This window comes from Candida oxycetoniae (genome assembly GCF_023343755.2).
Source record: "Candida oxycetoniae strain CBS 10844 chromosome Unknown scaffold10, whole genome shotgun sequence".
Taxonomy (NCBI): Eukaryota; Fungi; Ascomycota; class Pichiomycetes; order Serinales; family Debaryomycetaceae; genus Lodderomyces; species Lodderomyces oxycetoniae.
Window position 1 is genome coordinate 260,159 of NW_026055470.1, and position 14,866 is coordinate 275,024.

Genomic DNA, 14,866 nt, shown 5'->3' on the forward strand with positions numbered 1-14,866 from the left:
GAAGACAAGGACAAAAACATGGTTGAAATGAAAATATACATCTTTATATGATTTCTTTCCTTCCTTCCTTCCTTCCTTCAGTTTCTTTTTAGTTTTCACTGAAATATTGAATGAAGCATTTTGTGATCCGCCGCATCATCTCTACAAGTAAGTTTGAACTGATTAGAAAATCATAATTCAACTTCACTAACAAGTGTCCTTCTCCATCAAGGTTTATCAATTCGTCTTTTGAGTTTCTTTCCATTTCACTAATGCTTTTGAATATCATTTCAAACAACTTTTTAAACTTGACGTTTCTTGCATTCAAATTATTCTTCATTGATACTTTGATCAATTTTTCATCATTTTTGAAAAAAGAAATTTGTTTGAACAGAATCGAGATTAGTATTTTATCCTTTTGGATTTTTTTAGTATTTGGGATCGTCGAGGATATGTTGAACATGAATTGGATGAAATTCAAATTGTTAAATACACAATCAAAGTATACTTTACTTAGTCCATTAGTCAATTTGAGTGATGCGGGTGGAGATTGTAAAAGGGAGTCAACTTGTTTTATGGCCTGGAAAATCGGGTCCATATCAGACAAGTATTTGATTGTTTTCACTATACTTGCATCATGGTTTTGTTCAAGATACTGGTTTAGGAAATGGATAATTATTTCAATTTGCCATGAATGAACCGAGACAGTAGAGAGGGTTATAGACTTGTCCATTTGTATAGGTAGTTTAATGATGAGTTTATCTATTTCGTCGTTAACTTTAATAGTTATGTTATCCATTGAATTATCGAGGATTTGTATATCATTATGCTTTAACTGATCAATGATTTTCAATAAATTATTCAAGCTGTTCAAGTTATCAAAAATCGAGTTTAGAAAATGTTTCTTTGTTTCATTAATCACTTCATTCAAATCAATTGAGGTTTCAATTTCGAAATTTTGGTTCAGTTCGTCAATTTTCATATTCAATTGATCCAATTCTGGTGAATTTTTTATAGCCAGGTTTTTTAATTTACCAAATAACTTCAAGTACATCTTATTGATATTATTTTCATTAACCAATTGGATTTGAAGAAACAATTTCCTGGATGAATTCTCCAACGGCAATAAGTTTCGATTTTCTATACTTATAAAAGATTTATGGATAACAAATACACCTTGTTTACATTGAGGTATATCAAGACCGTACTCCTTCAATTCCAGTTCTCCCTCGCCACCAATTTCTTCAAATTGAATCTGTTTCGAGTGCAATTCTTCAAGAATTACATGGTTAATAATTTTTTGAAAGGAGGATTTACCTAGACTCTTGAAGAATTTATAATTCAACTCAGGATTAGTGAATAGTGCTTGGTAATGATTAATCACCCATGTTGCCTCAATGGACTTGATTCTGGCTACCCACCAGTACGTTTTGGTGTTAACTCCGTTGATCATCACTATAAGAAACCACGTAGATGGCCAATGTTTCCTTCTGTAAAATTGTATCCTATTATACCCCATGGTTCCATTGACTGATTTCAATAGTTTGCTAATTTCATGTTCGTTTAATCTTATAATACTATTAAAAATCCATTCAGTCGTAGTCAAGTAATTATTGACTTCTTTTGTAAATACCTCAAGTTTCAATTGTAGTAGATTTTCAATCACCCAATCAGCCAAATCGTGTTCTGATACAAATTGTTTATTATTATTATTATTATTGTTGTTGTTGTTGCTACTGTTATTGTTATAATTGGTAATGAATGCTGGTGGCGGGCGAGAATTGATCCTTTTCAATAGTCTAGTTTGGATTGGTGTTGGGTTGACGAAATAAAATAGCCCAGTCAATGGGTTAATGAACATAATAGTTTGTTTTTGAGGAGAAATTGAAAACATAATCTGTTGTGGTGAAAGAGTGGTAATTTCCAGTGAAGATTTCAATTGCAATTTGTCAGCAACTAGTTTCATGATCATTGCGGAATGTTCCAAAACAAACGAAGTTATGATGGATTCAATATCAATTTCTTTAGTTGTTTCTTGGAATAGGTCTTTTTCTTTCTCCTTCTCCTTCTCTTTCTCCTCTTCTTCTTCTTCTTCTTCTTCTCTTTCTCTTTTATTTTCTTGTTCCTCTTTTATATCATCCTTCTCAATAATCTGCCTCACAGTCTCTTCGCTTTCATATTCGCCATTCTTGAACCATCGATAATTCAATTGGAACTTCTCATCTACCCCTATTTCCAAAAACGATTTCCAATTCTGTGACAAATAATGCAGCGCCCAATAATTAACTATAATTTTAGTGTTCCCCGTTTGATAATTAACTTGTAAATTTTTTGTCCATTTTGTAGTCAATATCAATTCTCTCAATTGTCTGGCAATAAGAAACAATTTAAACGATATAGTATACTTGTGTAGTAAATCGTACAACCCCTGTAGACCCGAATCGGCCAATGTTTGGTTAACTATTCTTTCCAATTTGATATATGACTTCATAGGAAGTTTTGTGATGCCACCATTATCTCCATAAGTTATCAAATTAGTTTCCGGATTCAAACCAAATAAAAACTTGAAATCAATCATAAAAAATGGATTGCTCCTTGATATTTCCGATTCTTCAACTATAGTGTCACTAGCCATAGTGATACTCACCTCAAATTCCTTCTCTACACGCATATAAGCCCTACCATCCTTAATATCGTACTTAAACCTCTGCGGTACATCTATCAAAGCAAATCTGGTCATCAATACCAAATTCAAATCCCTCAAAACTTCCAATACTTTTTCAGGACTTATGGGCTTTTGTTGGTGATAATTGTGCGAGGGCAAGATCGGTCTACCTAGATACAACACTTCCAAAGCAGTCTTGATATCAAAATCGGGCAATTTTGCTGCGCTAAAGCCCTTGAGTCCTTGCAATTGGAACATCAATTGCTCGAAATTAAATTCCTGTAATCGAAACCAATTCAGTAGATCAATGAGTTTAGATACATCTTTAGAGACATTGCTCCATTTTATCAAGGTATATACCTTGATAAACTCCTGACGCAACGAAACAATGACATCCAAAAGATACTTTTTTCTTTTTACATCCAGCTCGTCTTGCGCATTGATTGCAAGATTCTCAAGCGCAAGTATGAGCTGCTTATATGACCCTTGTGCATGAAATTTGAGGATATTGCTCAACGGTAGCAAATTCTCCACAATGTGCGGTATCTCTGGTGGGCCTGGTGGGCCTAGGGGGTCCAGCAGCCCCAGTAGCCCCAGTGGGTCCAGCAGCCCCAGTAGCCCCAGTAAGCCCAGCAGCCCCAGCTTTGATCCTACTGGCCCCAGCGACCCCACTAGGTCCAGCACCTCTTTAAGTTTCCCATTCCTTGTTGATTCTATTCTTGTTCCATTATATTCTAGCTCCATTGCCATTCAACCATCTGCCCCAGCTGCGCGCACAAAAAATTTCAAAACACAACAAAACAAGCACCAATAATACAAATTTATGACTCTGTCTATACCTAGCCTTCCTTCTCAGCCTTTGTCACCCTGTCCTTCTGCTTCTAAACAACCCTTTAATAAGAACTACGACTTGAATATTTCACCATACAAAAAAATTCATTGCAATTTTTTTTTTTCGTTATGTAATCAGTGTCGTGTCGGGGCAGTGTCGAAAATGCGCGACATTCCCTAGCGAGCCTCCACTGGCGACCTCCACTGGCGACCTCCACTGGCGAGCGGAGCGAGGTAGTGGAGCAGTACCGACTAGCTTGCTATACCACTATCAAGCGAAGCGAGGTAGTACAGACCCTCGCTCTGCTTGATAGTGGAGTGGACCGTTACTCTAGATTACTACTCTACCATTACTCTACACCATTACTCTATACCATTACTCTACACCATTACTCTACACCATTACTCTATACCATTACTCTACACCATTACTCTACGCCATTACTATGGAGCATTACTCTACACCATTACTATGGAGCATTACTATGGAGCATTACTCTGTTTTTTGTTTTTTGTTTGGTTCTCGCGCATACCAAAACGTACTCGCCCCGCCCTTTGGGGCTTGTGTCGATACAAGGCCATGCGGCGATGCAATACCTCACCAGCTCAACCGTGCATCGTTGTTCACACACAAAGCTTAACTAAAAGAATATCGTATATCACTATCGAGCGAAACGAGATACTTCACTATCGAGCGAAGCGAGATAGTCGAGCAGTACTTACTAGCTTACTATACCACTATCTCGCTCTGCTTGATAGTAGAGTCATACTTACTAGCTTGTTACTTCACTACCTCTCTTTGCTCCCTAGTGGAGCAGTACCAACTAGCTTGTTACTTCACTATCTCGCTTTGCTCGATAGTGTTTCTTTGCTCCCTAGTGTTTTATTCTTAGTTGATACTATCGACACTATAGAGCGAAGCAATAGTGGAGCAGCACTGACCGACACCAGGGAGCAAAGCGAGCTAGTGGAGTACACTAGTTGCCACCGACTAGCCTTGCAACACTAAGTACCTTGTTGCAACACTGACTAGCAGGTTACACTGACTAGCATGTTATAACACTATTGACTAGCTTGTTATAACACTATCAAACAGAGGGAGATAGTATCATTAGTGTCAGTCTAGTCAGTGCTCCACTATCAAGCAGAGCAAGACAGTGGAGCACACTGACCAACTGCTGCCGACACTATCGAGCAGAGCGAGATAGTGTCGCTCTCCTCGATAGTGTTGTTAGAGTAGTTTCTAGTGATTCTATATTAGTAAGGACGTTTATTAGTTTGTATACAAGTAGTTGAAAAGCCGCTCTTCTTTAGGCTTTTTAATGGTAAATAATACAGCGTTATAGCGTTATAGCGTTATAAAAATGATGGTGATGTGAGCTGGAGTAACCCTAGAGAGCAAAGCGAGAAACACTATCGAGCAAAGCGAGATAGTGTTGTAACAAGCTAGTCTGTGCTGCTCCACTAACGAGCAAAGCTAGATAGTGTCGATAGTGTTGTAACAAGCTATTCAGTGTTGCTCCACTAACGAGCAACGCGAGATAGTGAAGCATACTAGCTCTTATCAACACTATCTCGCTCTACTCGATAGTGTTGCTCGATAGTGTTGCTCGATAGTGTTGTTTGATAGCGTTACAATTTAAACTCAACAATGCTATTAGGAACACATTCCTTAATCCAGCTGAATTCATCAAGTTGAAAAACTTGTTTCAAGTTTGGTCTCTTATCCTTTCTCACCAACACCTTATCAACAAACGATTTCAATTGTTTGAAAATATTCTTGATTTCCAAGTCAATTTCGTCATTTGCTAGGTACTCCACGACATTGTTCCAGTTCCAATCAATCATCGCGATACGGTGTGCCGTGCTAGTCTTTTTCGAGCGTCTTCTCTTTAACACAGAAGGAGAAATTCCCGAGGACGGCAAATTGATGGGTTGCATAGCACTTGATGAATCATGAGTTATATCAAATGGAAGTTTACCTTCCAAGATGCAGTAGACTAAAACTCCAATTGACCAAGTATCTGTCAATTTACCATCATATTTCAACCCCATCAAAATCTCGGGGGAGATGTAATCTTGAGATCCACATCTAGTCTGGAGTAATTGATCTGATGTTTGTAATTTTTTTGAAAGTCCAAAATCGCTTAGATTTATAAATGGCGTAGACATTAATTGATCGTGCAAAAAGATTTGGTCAGCTTCTTCGGCAGTGTAAAGAAGAAGAATGTTTTCCAATTTTATATCTCGATGAACAACATTATTTTCATGTAGAAATGCCGTGGTAACCATAATCTCACACGCAATACGTTTGAGCAAAGTCCAATAGTTGATATTATAAAGATTCATCTGCTGATTATGGTCTTGAAGAAAGTTCAATAAGTTGCCTCCACGACAATAATTCATGAAAATCAATTGGTTGCTATTCAACAACAGTTCATTATTTTTGGCGGCGGTGGTACTTGATGCATCTAGATTTTCTTCACAAGGAATTGTATCAGCTTCAATTTCCAGCTGGTCTATATCTAAGGATATGTTATAATCAATCAAAGTAGTAATACATGGATGATACGACACGTGGTAGAGAATATTCAACTCTCGCCGTATAAATGATTTGAAATTGGTTATTTGCGACTTAGAGTCAGGAATGGTGATGATTTTTACAGCAACTTCTTCGTTGAAAAAATTGGCTAAAACAACATGACTGAAATTCCCCTGGCCCAATTCCTTAACAAAATTGAAAGTTATATCGAATCTTTTGGAGTAAAATTTTTGTTCTTGTGGAAAAGCAAAAGATTTGGGAATCTCGGGTGAGGTATTTGGTGTTATTGGCGAATCTGCAATAACAGAATGTTGTTTTTGTTGTTTTTGTTGTTGTTGTTGTTGTTCATATATCAATTTATTTGAGTTGATGGATGATACGGTACTTGAAGCAGCACTAGGGGGATGCTGAGGAGATCGAGTTTCAGCGGGGTTGGACGTGACTCTCTTATCATAATGCAAGCTATGAACCCGATGGATTGGTTTATAGTCAGATAAAATTCTATTGCCTGCCAAAGAATTGGCTACTTCAAAAGTTTCGCGTGGTATTGGAGACGACAAGATGCATTGTTGGCCTTGACTATAATTGAAAAAGGAACCGTTTTTCAATACAGGTGTTGGCAATTGAGCTATTCTTTCGAAATGACTAGAATTGGGACTAGTTGATTTGATGGAGGAAGAAGCGGAGCTGCTGTTATTCAGAGGAAGGAGAACAACGGGTTCTCCTAATAAGCTCTGTAGTGCCTTGATAGATTTATGTTGTATTGGCTCATCCTGTTGAAACTCTGATTCAGACGCGGGTGGGTTGTTTTCCGGTACACGTATGGACAACTTTGCCAACGGACTCTTTGATTTCTTTGAGTAAGGATTGCAATACATCCTAGACATTGGATGTCAGCAAGGGTACTCAACAAAAGAATAGAAAAGAAAAGAAAAGAAAAGAAAAGAAAATTGACTTGACTTGACTTGACTTGACTTGACCAAACCAGGGCGGATGATGAATGGCACGCAGATTGGATAATATATCTAAGGATCCTTTTCAACCTCTGTGACTCTATTTTGAAGCCGTGTTGTTTTATTTGATGTAAAAACTCCTAATTTCCAAAACACTTGACACAAGCTAGTCCTCAGTTCATAATATTGTTTGTTGGGGGAGGGGGGGCGCCTATTGTCTCTCAACACCCAAAGATACAGTTTTGCAAAACTCTACCAGACCCGTATAATTGGTTAATAACGTCCCAGCCTCGCCGCTAACACACACACTCTTGCTATCTAGACCTTTACCTTTGATAAATCCATAAGTCACTTTGGGTTTTTTATAAATGGCGGATATGTTTTTGTTCCTGACATATTTCAGTGTCGTAGAATATATGCACGACATTGCCCAAAAGAAGAGAATGGTCACTTTTTTTAAGCAATAGTGCGTTTTGTCACATTTTCCACTTTCTATTCCAAATTTGGTAAGTGGTGGGAACTTATATGCAGTGTTGCATTTATTATTATAAATAGGGGAGACACTATCGAGCGACTCTATCGAGCGAAGCGAGATAGTGGAGCAACACAATAAAGCGGCACTGACTAATGACACTGATAAGCGGCACTGACTTATGACACTGTTTAGCAGTACTCTTTTGCAGCACTCTTTTGCAGCACTGTTTAGCAGCACTAGTGACACTATCGAGCTGCACAGACTAGTCTACATCCGTCGTATTAGTCGAGCAGCACTGACTAGCGACTCGTTGTGGTTTACAACCATCAGTCGAAATTATAGACACTACTATGTGACACTATTGAGTAGAGCGAGATAGTGGAGCTGCACTAACTAGCAACACAATCAAATGCTTTACATTTGAATGAGCAGACCATGAATGAAGAGACTAACCGAGCAGAGCGAGATAGTGGAGCAAACTAGCTCTCATCAACACTAGCTCTCATCAACACTACCTCTCATCAACACTACCTCTCATCAACACTACCTCTCATCAACACTCTCATCAACACTACCTCGCTCTGCTCGATAGTGCTGTAACAAGCTAGTTAGTGTTTTTCAAGCTAGTTAGTGTTTTTCAAGCTAGTGTTGCACACTACCTCGCTCTGCTCGATAATGGAGTAGCCATGGCTGGTGACACTATCAGTTTTATTAGTTGTATATTATCTTTGTATTGTTAATTTATAAAATTGCGCTCTGCACTACTCATCTTATTTTTTTCAACAATACACGACACTATCGAGCAACACTATCGAGCAGAGCGAGATAGTGTTGTAATAATCTACAAAGTGTTGTAATAAGCTACAAACAGTTGTAACAAGCCAGTGTTGTAATAATCTACAAAGTGTTGTAATAAGCTAGTGTTGTAACATGCTACAAAGTGTTGCTAAACAGTGCTCCTCCACTATCTCGCTTCGCTCGATAGTGTTGGTCAGTGCTACTTTTTAAATTTATTTAATTTGTGACAAACGCGAAAAACTTTACCTCTTTGCATCTCTCGCATTTTTCACTTTTTATTCATCATGCGGCGCGACAACTATACTACAGTAAACTATCGAGTGATAGCTGTGATAGCTGTGATAGCTGTGATAGCTCGCTTCGCTCTATCACCTCTATCACTGACCGACACTATCAAGCGAAGAGCACTGTTTAGCAACATTTCGTAGCCATACTATCAAGATTATCGAGCGAAGCGAGATAGTGTTGTCACTAGTCAATGTGCTCCACCATCTCGCTCTGCTCGATAGTGTTGTATCAAGCTAGAGAGTGTTGCTTGAGAGTGTCGATGGTATCGATCTATCATCTATCCACTGTCTTCTAGTCTCACTTCACTAGTCTCACTTCACTAGTCTCACTTCACTAGTCTCACTCCACTATCTCGCTCCGCTCGATAGTGTCATCTAGTCTCACTTCACTAGTCTCACTCCACTATCTCGCTCCGCTCGATAGTGTCATCTAGTCTCACTTCACTAGTCTCACTCCACTACCTCGCTCCGCTCGATAGTGTCATCTAGTCTCACTCCACTATCTCGCTCCGCTCGATAGTGGTTGCTCAAGATGAGGTTTTTGTCCTTATCAACAGCCACCACGAGTCTTTACACTTTGTATGAATACTAATTTATAATAGAAAAGTGGTGTAATAGAAAAGCGATGTAGAGTAGAGCAAGTGGTGTAGAATTGAGCAAAAGTGTCGGTTGCAGCTAAACAGTACTGCTAAACAGTGCTGCTATTCAGTACTGCTAAACAGTGGTGCTATTCAGCACTGCTCCTCTATCTCGCTTCGCTTGATAGTGTCTCTCTACAGCTATAACCCACGGTCATAGTCTACAGTTTGTACTATAGCTACAGCTACTGTTGACACTCTACTCATTACGCTGTTGCAGCTAGAGACTAGAGTGCTGCTCATTACGCTCTTGCAGCTAGAGACTAGTTACAACACCATCTCGCGGTGCTCGATGGTGTTGCTCGCTGTGCTCAATGGCGATGCTACCAACTGTTAATCAATTTTTTCCACTTGGTCAAAATTGATTGACAGTTGGTAGTGAAGTTGTTGAATGTGTTTCAACAAGGCGTAAAGGAACGGAACAAGGATCTGATTAGAGGTGAAATAGTTGGCTTCAGCCTGGTCTAAAATGTCATCAGAGAGAGTGGTGTCGTTGAGAGACAACAATGTATCAAGCAATGACGATATCTTGACCGATTTGTCTGAAAAAGGGCAGAATAAAAAATATGACGATGATGATGATGATTTTTCCACATCCTTGCTGGAAAATCACGATATTTCATTTGGAATTAAGGACAAAGGGCGGCATCCGGAGCCTTTGTTTAATGACGGAAAGCGGTATCCGGAGCCTTTGTTTAATGACGGAGGACGGTATCCGGAGCATTTGTTCAATGACGTTGGTTCCTCGCAACTACACAAAGGAGAAAGACTGGTAGACCAAGATAAAGTAGACCAAGATAATAGCTATCAAGAAGAGGATGTGTTGTTTTTTGATAATTTGGCTAGTAGCCAGCATCACGAAAGAAAAGGCTTTAGTAAGGGGCAACAAGACAATGCATTTGAAGGTGCCGATGCAGATGCATCTGAAAATGCATCTGCATCTTCAGATGTCCTCTTTTCAAAGAGCAATCATCACAGCTCAATGCCATATGATGAGAAAATAATACCTGAGCTCAAAGAAACCACCACCACTATGGACCATGAAGAGCAACTGGAACATGCGGGGTATGAACCATTATCACAAGGCAATGACGAAAAAGATGTTATAAGTGGTGACGATTTATTAGAAGAAGATCTTTTAGAAGGCGCCAATGAAAGTTTATTGGATGAAAGCAATTTACCAAATGAGTCTGTAGGACCAACTGCACTGATTGATTCCTTATATGGAATTGAACCCGAACAGAGTTTGAGGCTAGAAAAGAGCAAAAGTTTAGATTTAGAGTTGGATGATGATTTGTTGCTTGATGAAGAGTTTTTGGAAGAACAGCAACAACCCCAACAGCAGCAAGTGCAACAGCCCCTGCCCCTCCTCCACCAAGTAACAACAAAGTACGCGCCGATCAATTCTGCTTCAACGCCACAAACACCCTTATCAGGACATAAACCTCAAACTTTCATTCCACAACAGGCATCTAATGCCAATCAACAAGAATTTCTCAAGGAGTTGGAAAAGAAAAAAGCACGCTCTGATGCTTTTGACTTTCCCGACTTTGTCGACCAAAAACCAGTAGTAAGAAGAGCAGCACCCGTGAAAACTATTAAACCAGTTATTGCCCCAAAGTTGGAACAACAAAAACAACAAGCACCTCCACAACCTCCAAAACCCCCTCCTTCAAAACCCCTTGTATCACCGCCAAAGAACCCATACCAACCGAAAGATGGTACCTCCCCTATTTTTCAGCAACATGTTCCAAGTTTAGGACGCAATGTAGTTGCAGTTGCTCCGCCTATGCCACAACAAACACATATGTTCCCACAACAAACACATATGTTCCCACATCCACCTACTAATGCTCCAAAAAACGTTTACGAGCCGGTTGTACAACCAGCCTCTTCATCACAAGTGAAAAGTGGTGGTGCAAATATAGGAAAGAGTTCATCACCAACGAATTACAGTCCTTATGTACCTAATGCTGGTCCATATGCACCACTGAGTCAACAACATAAAGCACATTCCAGAGCAAACTCGTTGATGGGCGGAAAGGGGAAAGAAATCAATCCATATGCTCCTGCATTAAATGCAGTTGCCGGACATTTTTCACCACCCGCACTGCACGTGTTGCCTCAGGTGCCTCAGGTGCAACAGGTGCCTCAGGTACAACAGGTACAACAGGTGCAACAGGTGCAACTGCAACTGCAACTGCAACTGCAACTGCAACTGCAACTGCAGCAACAGCAGCAACAGCAACAGCAACAGCAGCTGCAACAGCTTCTGCTGCATAGCTATGCTCTGGTTCCACCACCCGGAAGACAACCCAAATTTTCAAACACGCAAAAGAATATTTACAAAACCGCAATAAAAACTCGGAACCCTGAGGAATTGATACATCAACAATTTCCCATTTTCAATTGGAGTATTGGACAAAATATTGTTTTTGTAAAGAAGGATATTGCCAACAATTGTCCATCAATTACAGTTGAGCCTATTACTAAAATATGTAAGGATTGGCTGATTTATAGTAGTTTCCCAGGCCCTTTGATTAAAGGAAAGCTGAAAAAAAAGGATATTTTAGCGTGGTTTGAAGTATCTAGTAATTATTTACGGAATAATGGAAACACTGAAGAACTATTACTTAATGATATTCTATCATATGTGGTGAAACATGATGGAGATTTGAAATCTGCCGAGTGTTTAAAACAGGTTTGTTTAATTTTGAATCCCAATATCAATTTCAATGTTACCGATTTGCCTCTTACTGGTGGTACCACTACTGGCTACAAATTGGACAATTCAGGTGTCAATACCGTATTTGCATTAGTTCAGGCTGGCGATATGACCAAGGCATTAGAGTATACAATATCAAGAGGAGACTGGGCATTTGCTTTAGTAATTGCCAACTTCAGTGGTGCTGAGAGCTTTGCAAGAATAGCCTCCGAATACGCCAGAAACACATTTCCTTTTTCCAAGGCGAACAATAAAGTATTACATATCATGCCTATTATTTTGAAGGTTATTGCAGGGAATGTACAGAGCGTTATTCAAGATTTGACCATTGTTGCTAATGAAGGAGACTATGCTAATTTGCACTGGAGAGAGATTGTTTCCTCAGTTGCAATAAGCAAGTCGTTAAAAACACAAGAATTTTTAGTTGAGTTTGGGAAATTCTTGATTGGAAAAGGAAATCAATTTGGAGGAGAAATTTCATTTATATTAGCGGGTTTACCTTTTGGTCAACAAGGATTTGTAGCACTCACTTCGGGACATCATTCAATGTATACTCAAGTTTATGAATACATTTTCAGTCCAATGCAGTTTCCTCATTTATTGCCTATGAAATTAAAGCATGCATCTACATTGGCTGACTATGGATTGGTCAATGAATCACAAAAATACATTGATTATCTCAATAACAATGTTAAATCTTTGGGTAATAAATCGCCATTTGTCACCCAAATGTTCATTCACGAATTTCAAAAGTTGATTATGAGATTAAGCGAACTAGGATCAAATGATCAAAGTGGCTGGTTTGGTGGTAAAATGAGTAAAGTCAATCTTGATAAAGTATGGGGACAAATTGATAAATTTATAGTAGGTGGTAACAGTGGTGGTGTTAATGGTGGTGGTGTTAATGGCGGTGGTGGCGATGGCGGTGGCGGAGTGTTTAGTAAATTTAGTCCTGCAACCTCAAGAAATGCGTCGACTTTGGATTTTGGAAGTTTAAAGAATCAACCTAAAACATATACTTCAAATGCCAGTTTTCAACTGCAAGCGCCAAACTGCGAGCGTTACATGTCGACTACTTCAGTCAATAAGTATTCGCCACAAATAGGGGGTATCAATGGAAATTCTTCATTTGCAGCTCCAAGTAACTCATCACAAACCTATCTTGGTGATGATTTGCAGCAACTGCAGTTGCAACTGCAGTTGCAACTGCAAGAACAACAACCCAAAGTGCACTCCCCGTTAGCTCAATACCCTTATCATAATCCTATAGGACACATATCTACATCATCAGTTGGATCGATTCCACACCATGCACTTGGGCATCAGCAACAACCATCTATCTCTAGTGTTTTGTCGGGGGATAGTGTTGGTAATGTGGCAGTACAGCAAACAAGTCATACACTAAATAATACTGAAGATGAAAAGATTGAGACTATTCAGGAATCTCCTGAACTTCATCCTAGTCAGAGTTTAGATGAACCACAGACGGTAAAGGGATCTGGTTCTGGTGGTGGTACTTCAGTACCACCACCGATTAAGCCTGCGCCTGTAAAGAAAATTAAATCGGCTCCATCTAAAATTAAAACGGCTCCACCTAAAATCAATCCATATGCACCAGGACCATATGCACCAGGTGGTACTCCTGCATCGAAGAGCAAGTACAGTCTTTTAGCAACCACCGCTACCTCGAGTAGTAAATATGGTCCTAGTCCTGGATCTGAATCGAGCTATACTCCAGCACAAGGAGAATTCAAGAGTAGTTTCAACCCTCCAAAGAGCCATGATACAGGAAGTTTGGATTCAATACCTAATACCAAGGGTGAAGTAAATGAATCATACAACAGTGAGAATAGATTTGAAGCAATGCCGCCACGTGATAAACCAGCCAAGAGAATTCCTCATCTTGATGATAGTTTTGACTATTCGCAAGCGGAATCTACATCGGGATTGTTAACTCCACGAGCTAAACATTTGGAGCAACATGGTATTGGTCAACATGGTATTGGTCAACATGGTATTGGTCAACATGGTATTGGTCAACATGGTATTGGTGAGCTTGAATCTAGAGGTCCTCCTCAATTACTTTCTGGTAGAGCTACTGAATTAGATGGGTTTCCTATACCAGGAAGTCCTGAAGAGTCGACACGTGCCAATTCTGTATTTGGTGGTGGTGGTGGTGGTGGCAATGGTGGTGGCGGCGGCTTTTTTTCATCAAGATTGAGTCAATCTCATCAAAGTGCAATGTATCAGCAATATGAAGTACATGATGATACTGTGCGTGACTATATTCCAATATTAGAAGAAGAGGATGAAGATGAAGAGGAGAAAAGAGTTGAAGAGAAAAGAGTTGAGGAGGAAAGAGTTGAAAAGAAATTGTCAAAGAAAATGTCAATGCAAAAACTAGGAGATAAAGATGGCAAAGATGGTTGGTTTAGTAGTTTATTGGGAAGCAGAAATGATGGGAAACCAAAACCTATAAGAGCCAAGTTAGGTGAGAAGGTAAATCCATTTTATTATGACGAGAAACATAAACGTTGGCTTGATCGTACAAAACCTATTGAAGAGCAATTACAAGCAGGTAAAGCGCCACCACCACCACCTAGCATGAAAAGGAAACCCTTTGGCGGTGGTGGTGGTGGTGCACCACTACCACGGGGAATAGCACCTTCGCCAGCTTCTTTGACGCCATCTATGGGACCACAAAGTGTGAGTCCAGGGCCTACTCGATCTACAGCTACATCAATCAGGAAAACAGAAGGTGGTGGTGGTAATGGTGATGGAGATGGTAGTGGTGATGGAGAAGATATCAAACCCAAACCGAGACCAAGCACAGGTCCAAGAGCAACAACAACGACCAATCTAGCCAATGCAGGATTGGATGACTTGTTATCTATGAGTGAATCGGGAGGCGGATCGACAAGGAAGCTGAAGAGGGCTAATCGAAGGGGTTATATCAATGTTTTGGAGAAATAG

At 39.6% G+C, this 14,866-nt stretch overlaps 3 protein-coding genes across 3 annotated transcripts; 1 reads left to right on the plus strand and 2 right to left on the minus strand. All coding sequences in view use genetic code 12, as the record gives it.

The window, feature by feature from the left end:
- Nucleotides 1-88: 88 nt before the first annotated feature.
- On the minus strand, nt 89-4,057 carry MED14 (Med14p; the record flags this gene model as incomplete). Its single annotated transcript, XM_049325326.1, has 2 exons — nt 89-3,210; nt 4,009-4,057. The coding sequence occupies 2 exons, from the start codon at nt 4,055-4,057 to the stop codon at nt 89-91; spliced, it is 3,171 nt and encodes a 1,056-aa protein (XP_049179099.1).
- A 1,050-nt stretch (nt 4,058-5,107) lies between these two features.
- Nucleotides 5,108-6,904, minus strand: KGF56_003941 (serine/threonine protein kinase; the record flags this gene model as incomplete). The annotated part of the gene is made up of 1 exon (XM_049325327.1): nt 5,108-6,904. The coding sequence occupies one exon, from the start codon at nt 6,902-6,904 to the stop codon at nt 5,108-5,110; it is 1,797 nt and encodes a 598-aa protein (XP_049179100.1).
- Nucleotides 6,905-9,637: 2,733 nt separating this feature from the next.
- KGF56_003942 (uncharacterized protein) lies at nt 9,638-14,866 on the plus strand (the record flags this gene model as incomplete). Its single annotated transcript, XM_049325328.1, has 1 exon — nt 9,638-14,866. One exon carries the CDS (start codon nt 9,638-9,640, stop codon nt 14,864-14,866), a length of 5,229 nt encoding a protein of 1,742 aa, XP_049179101.1.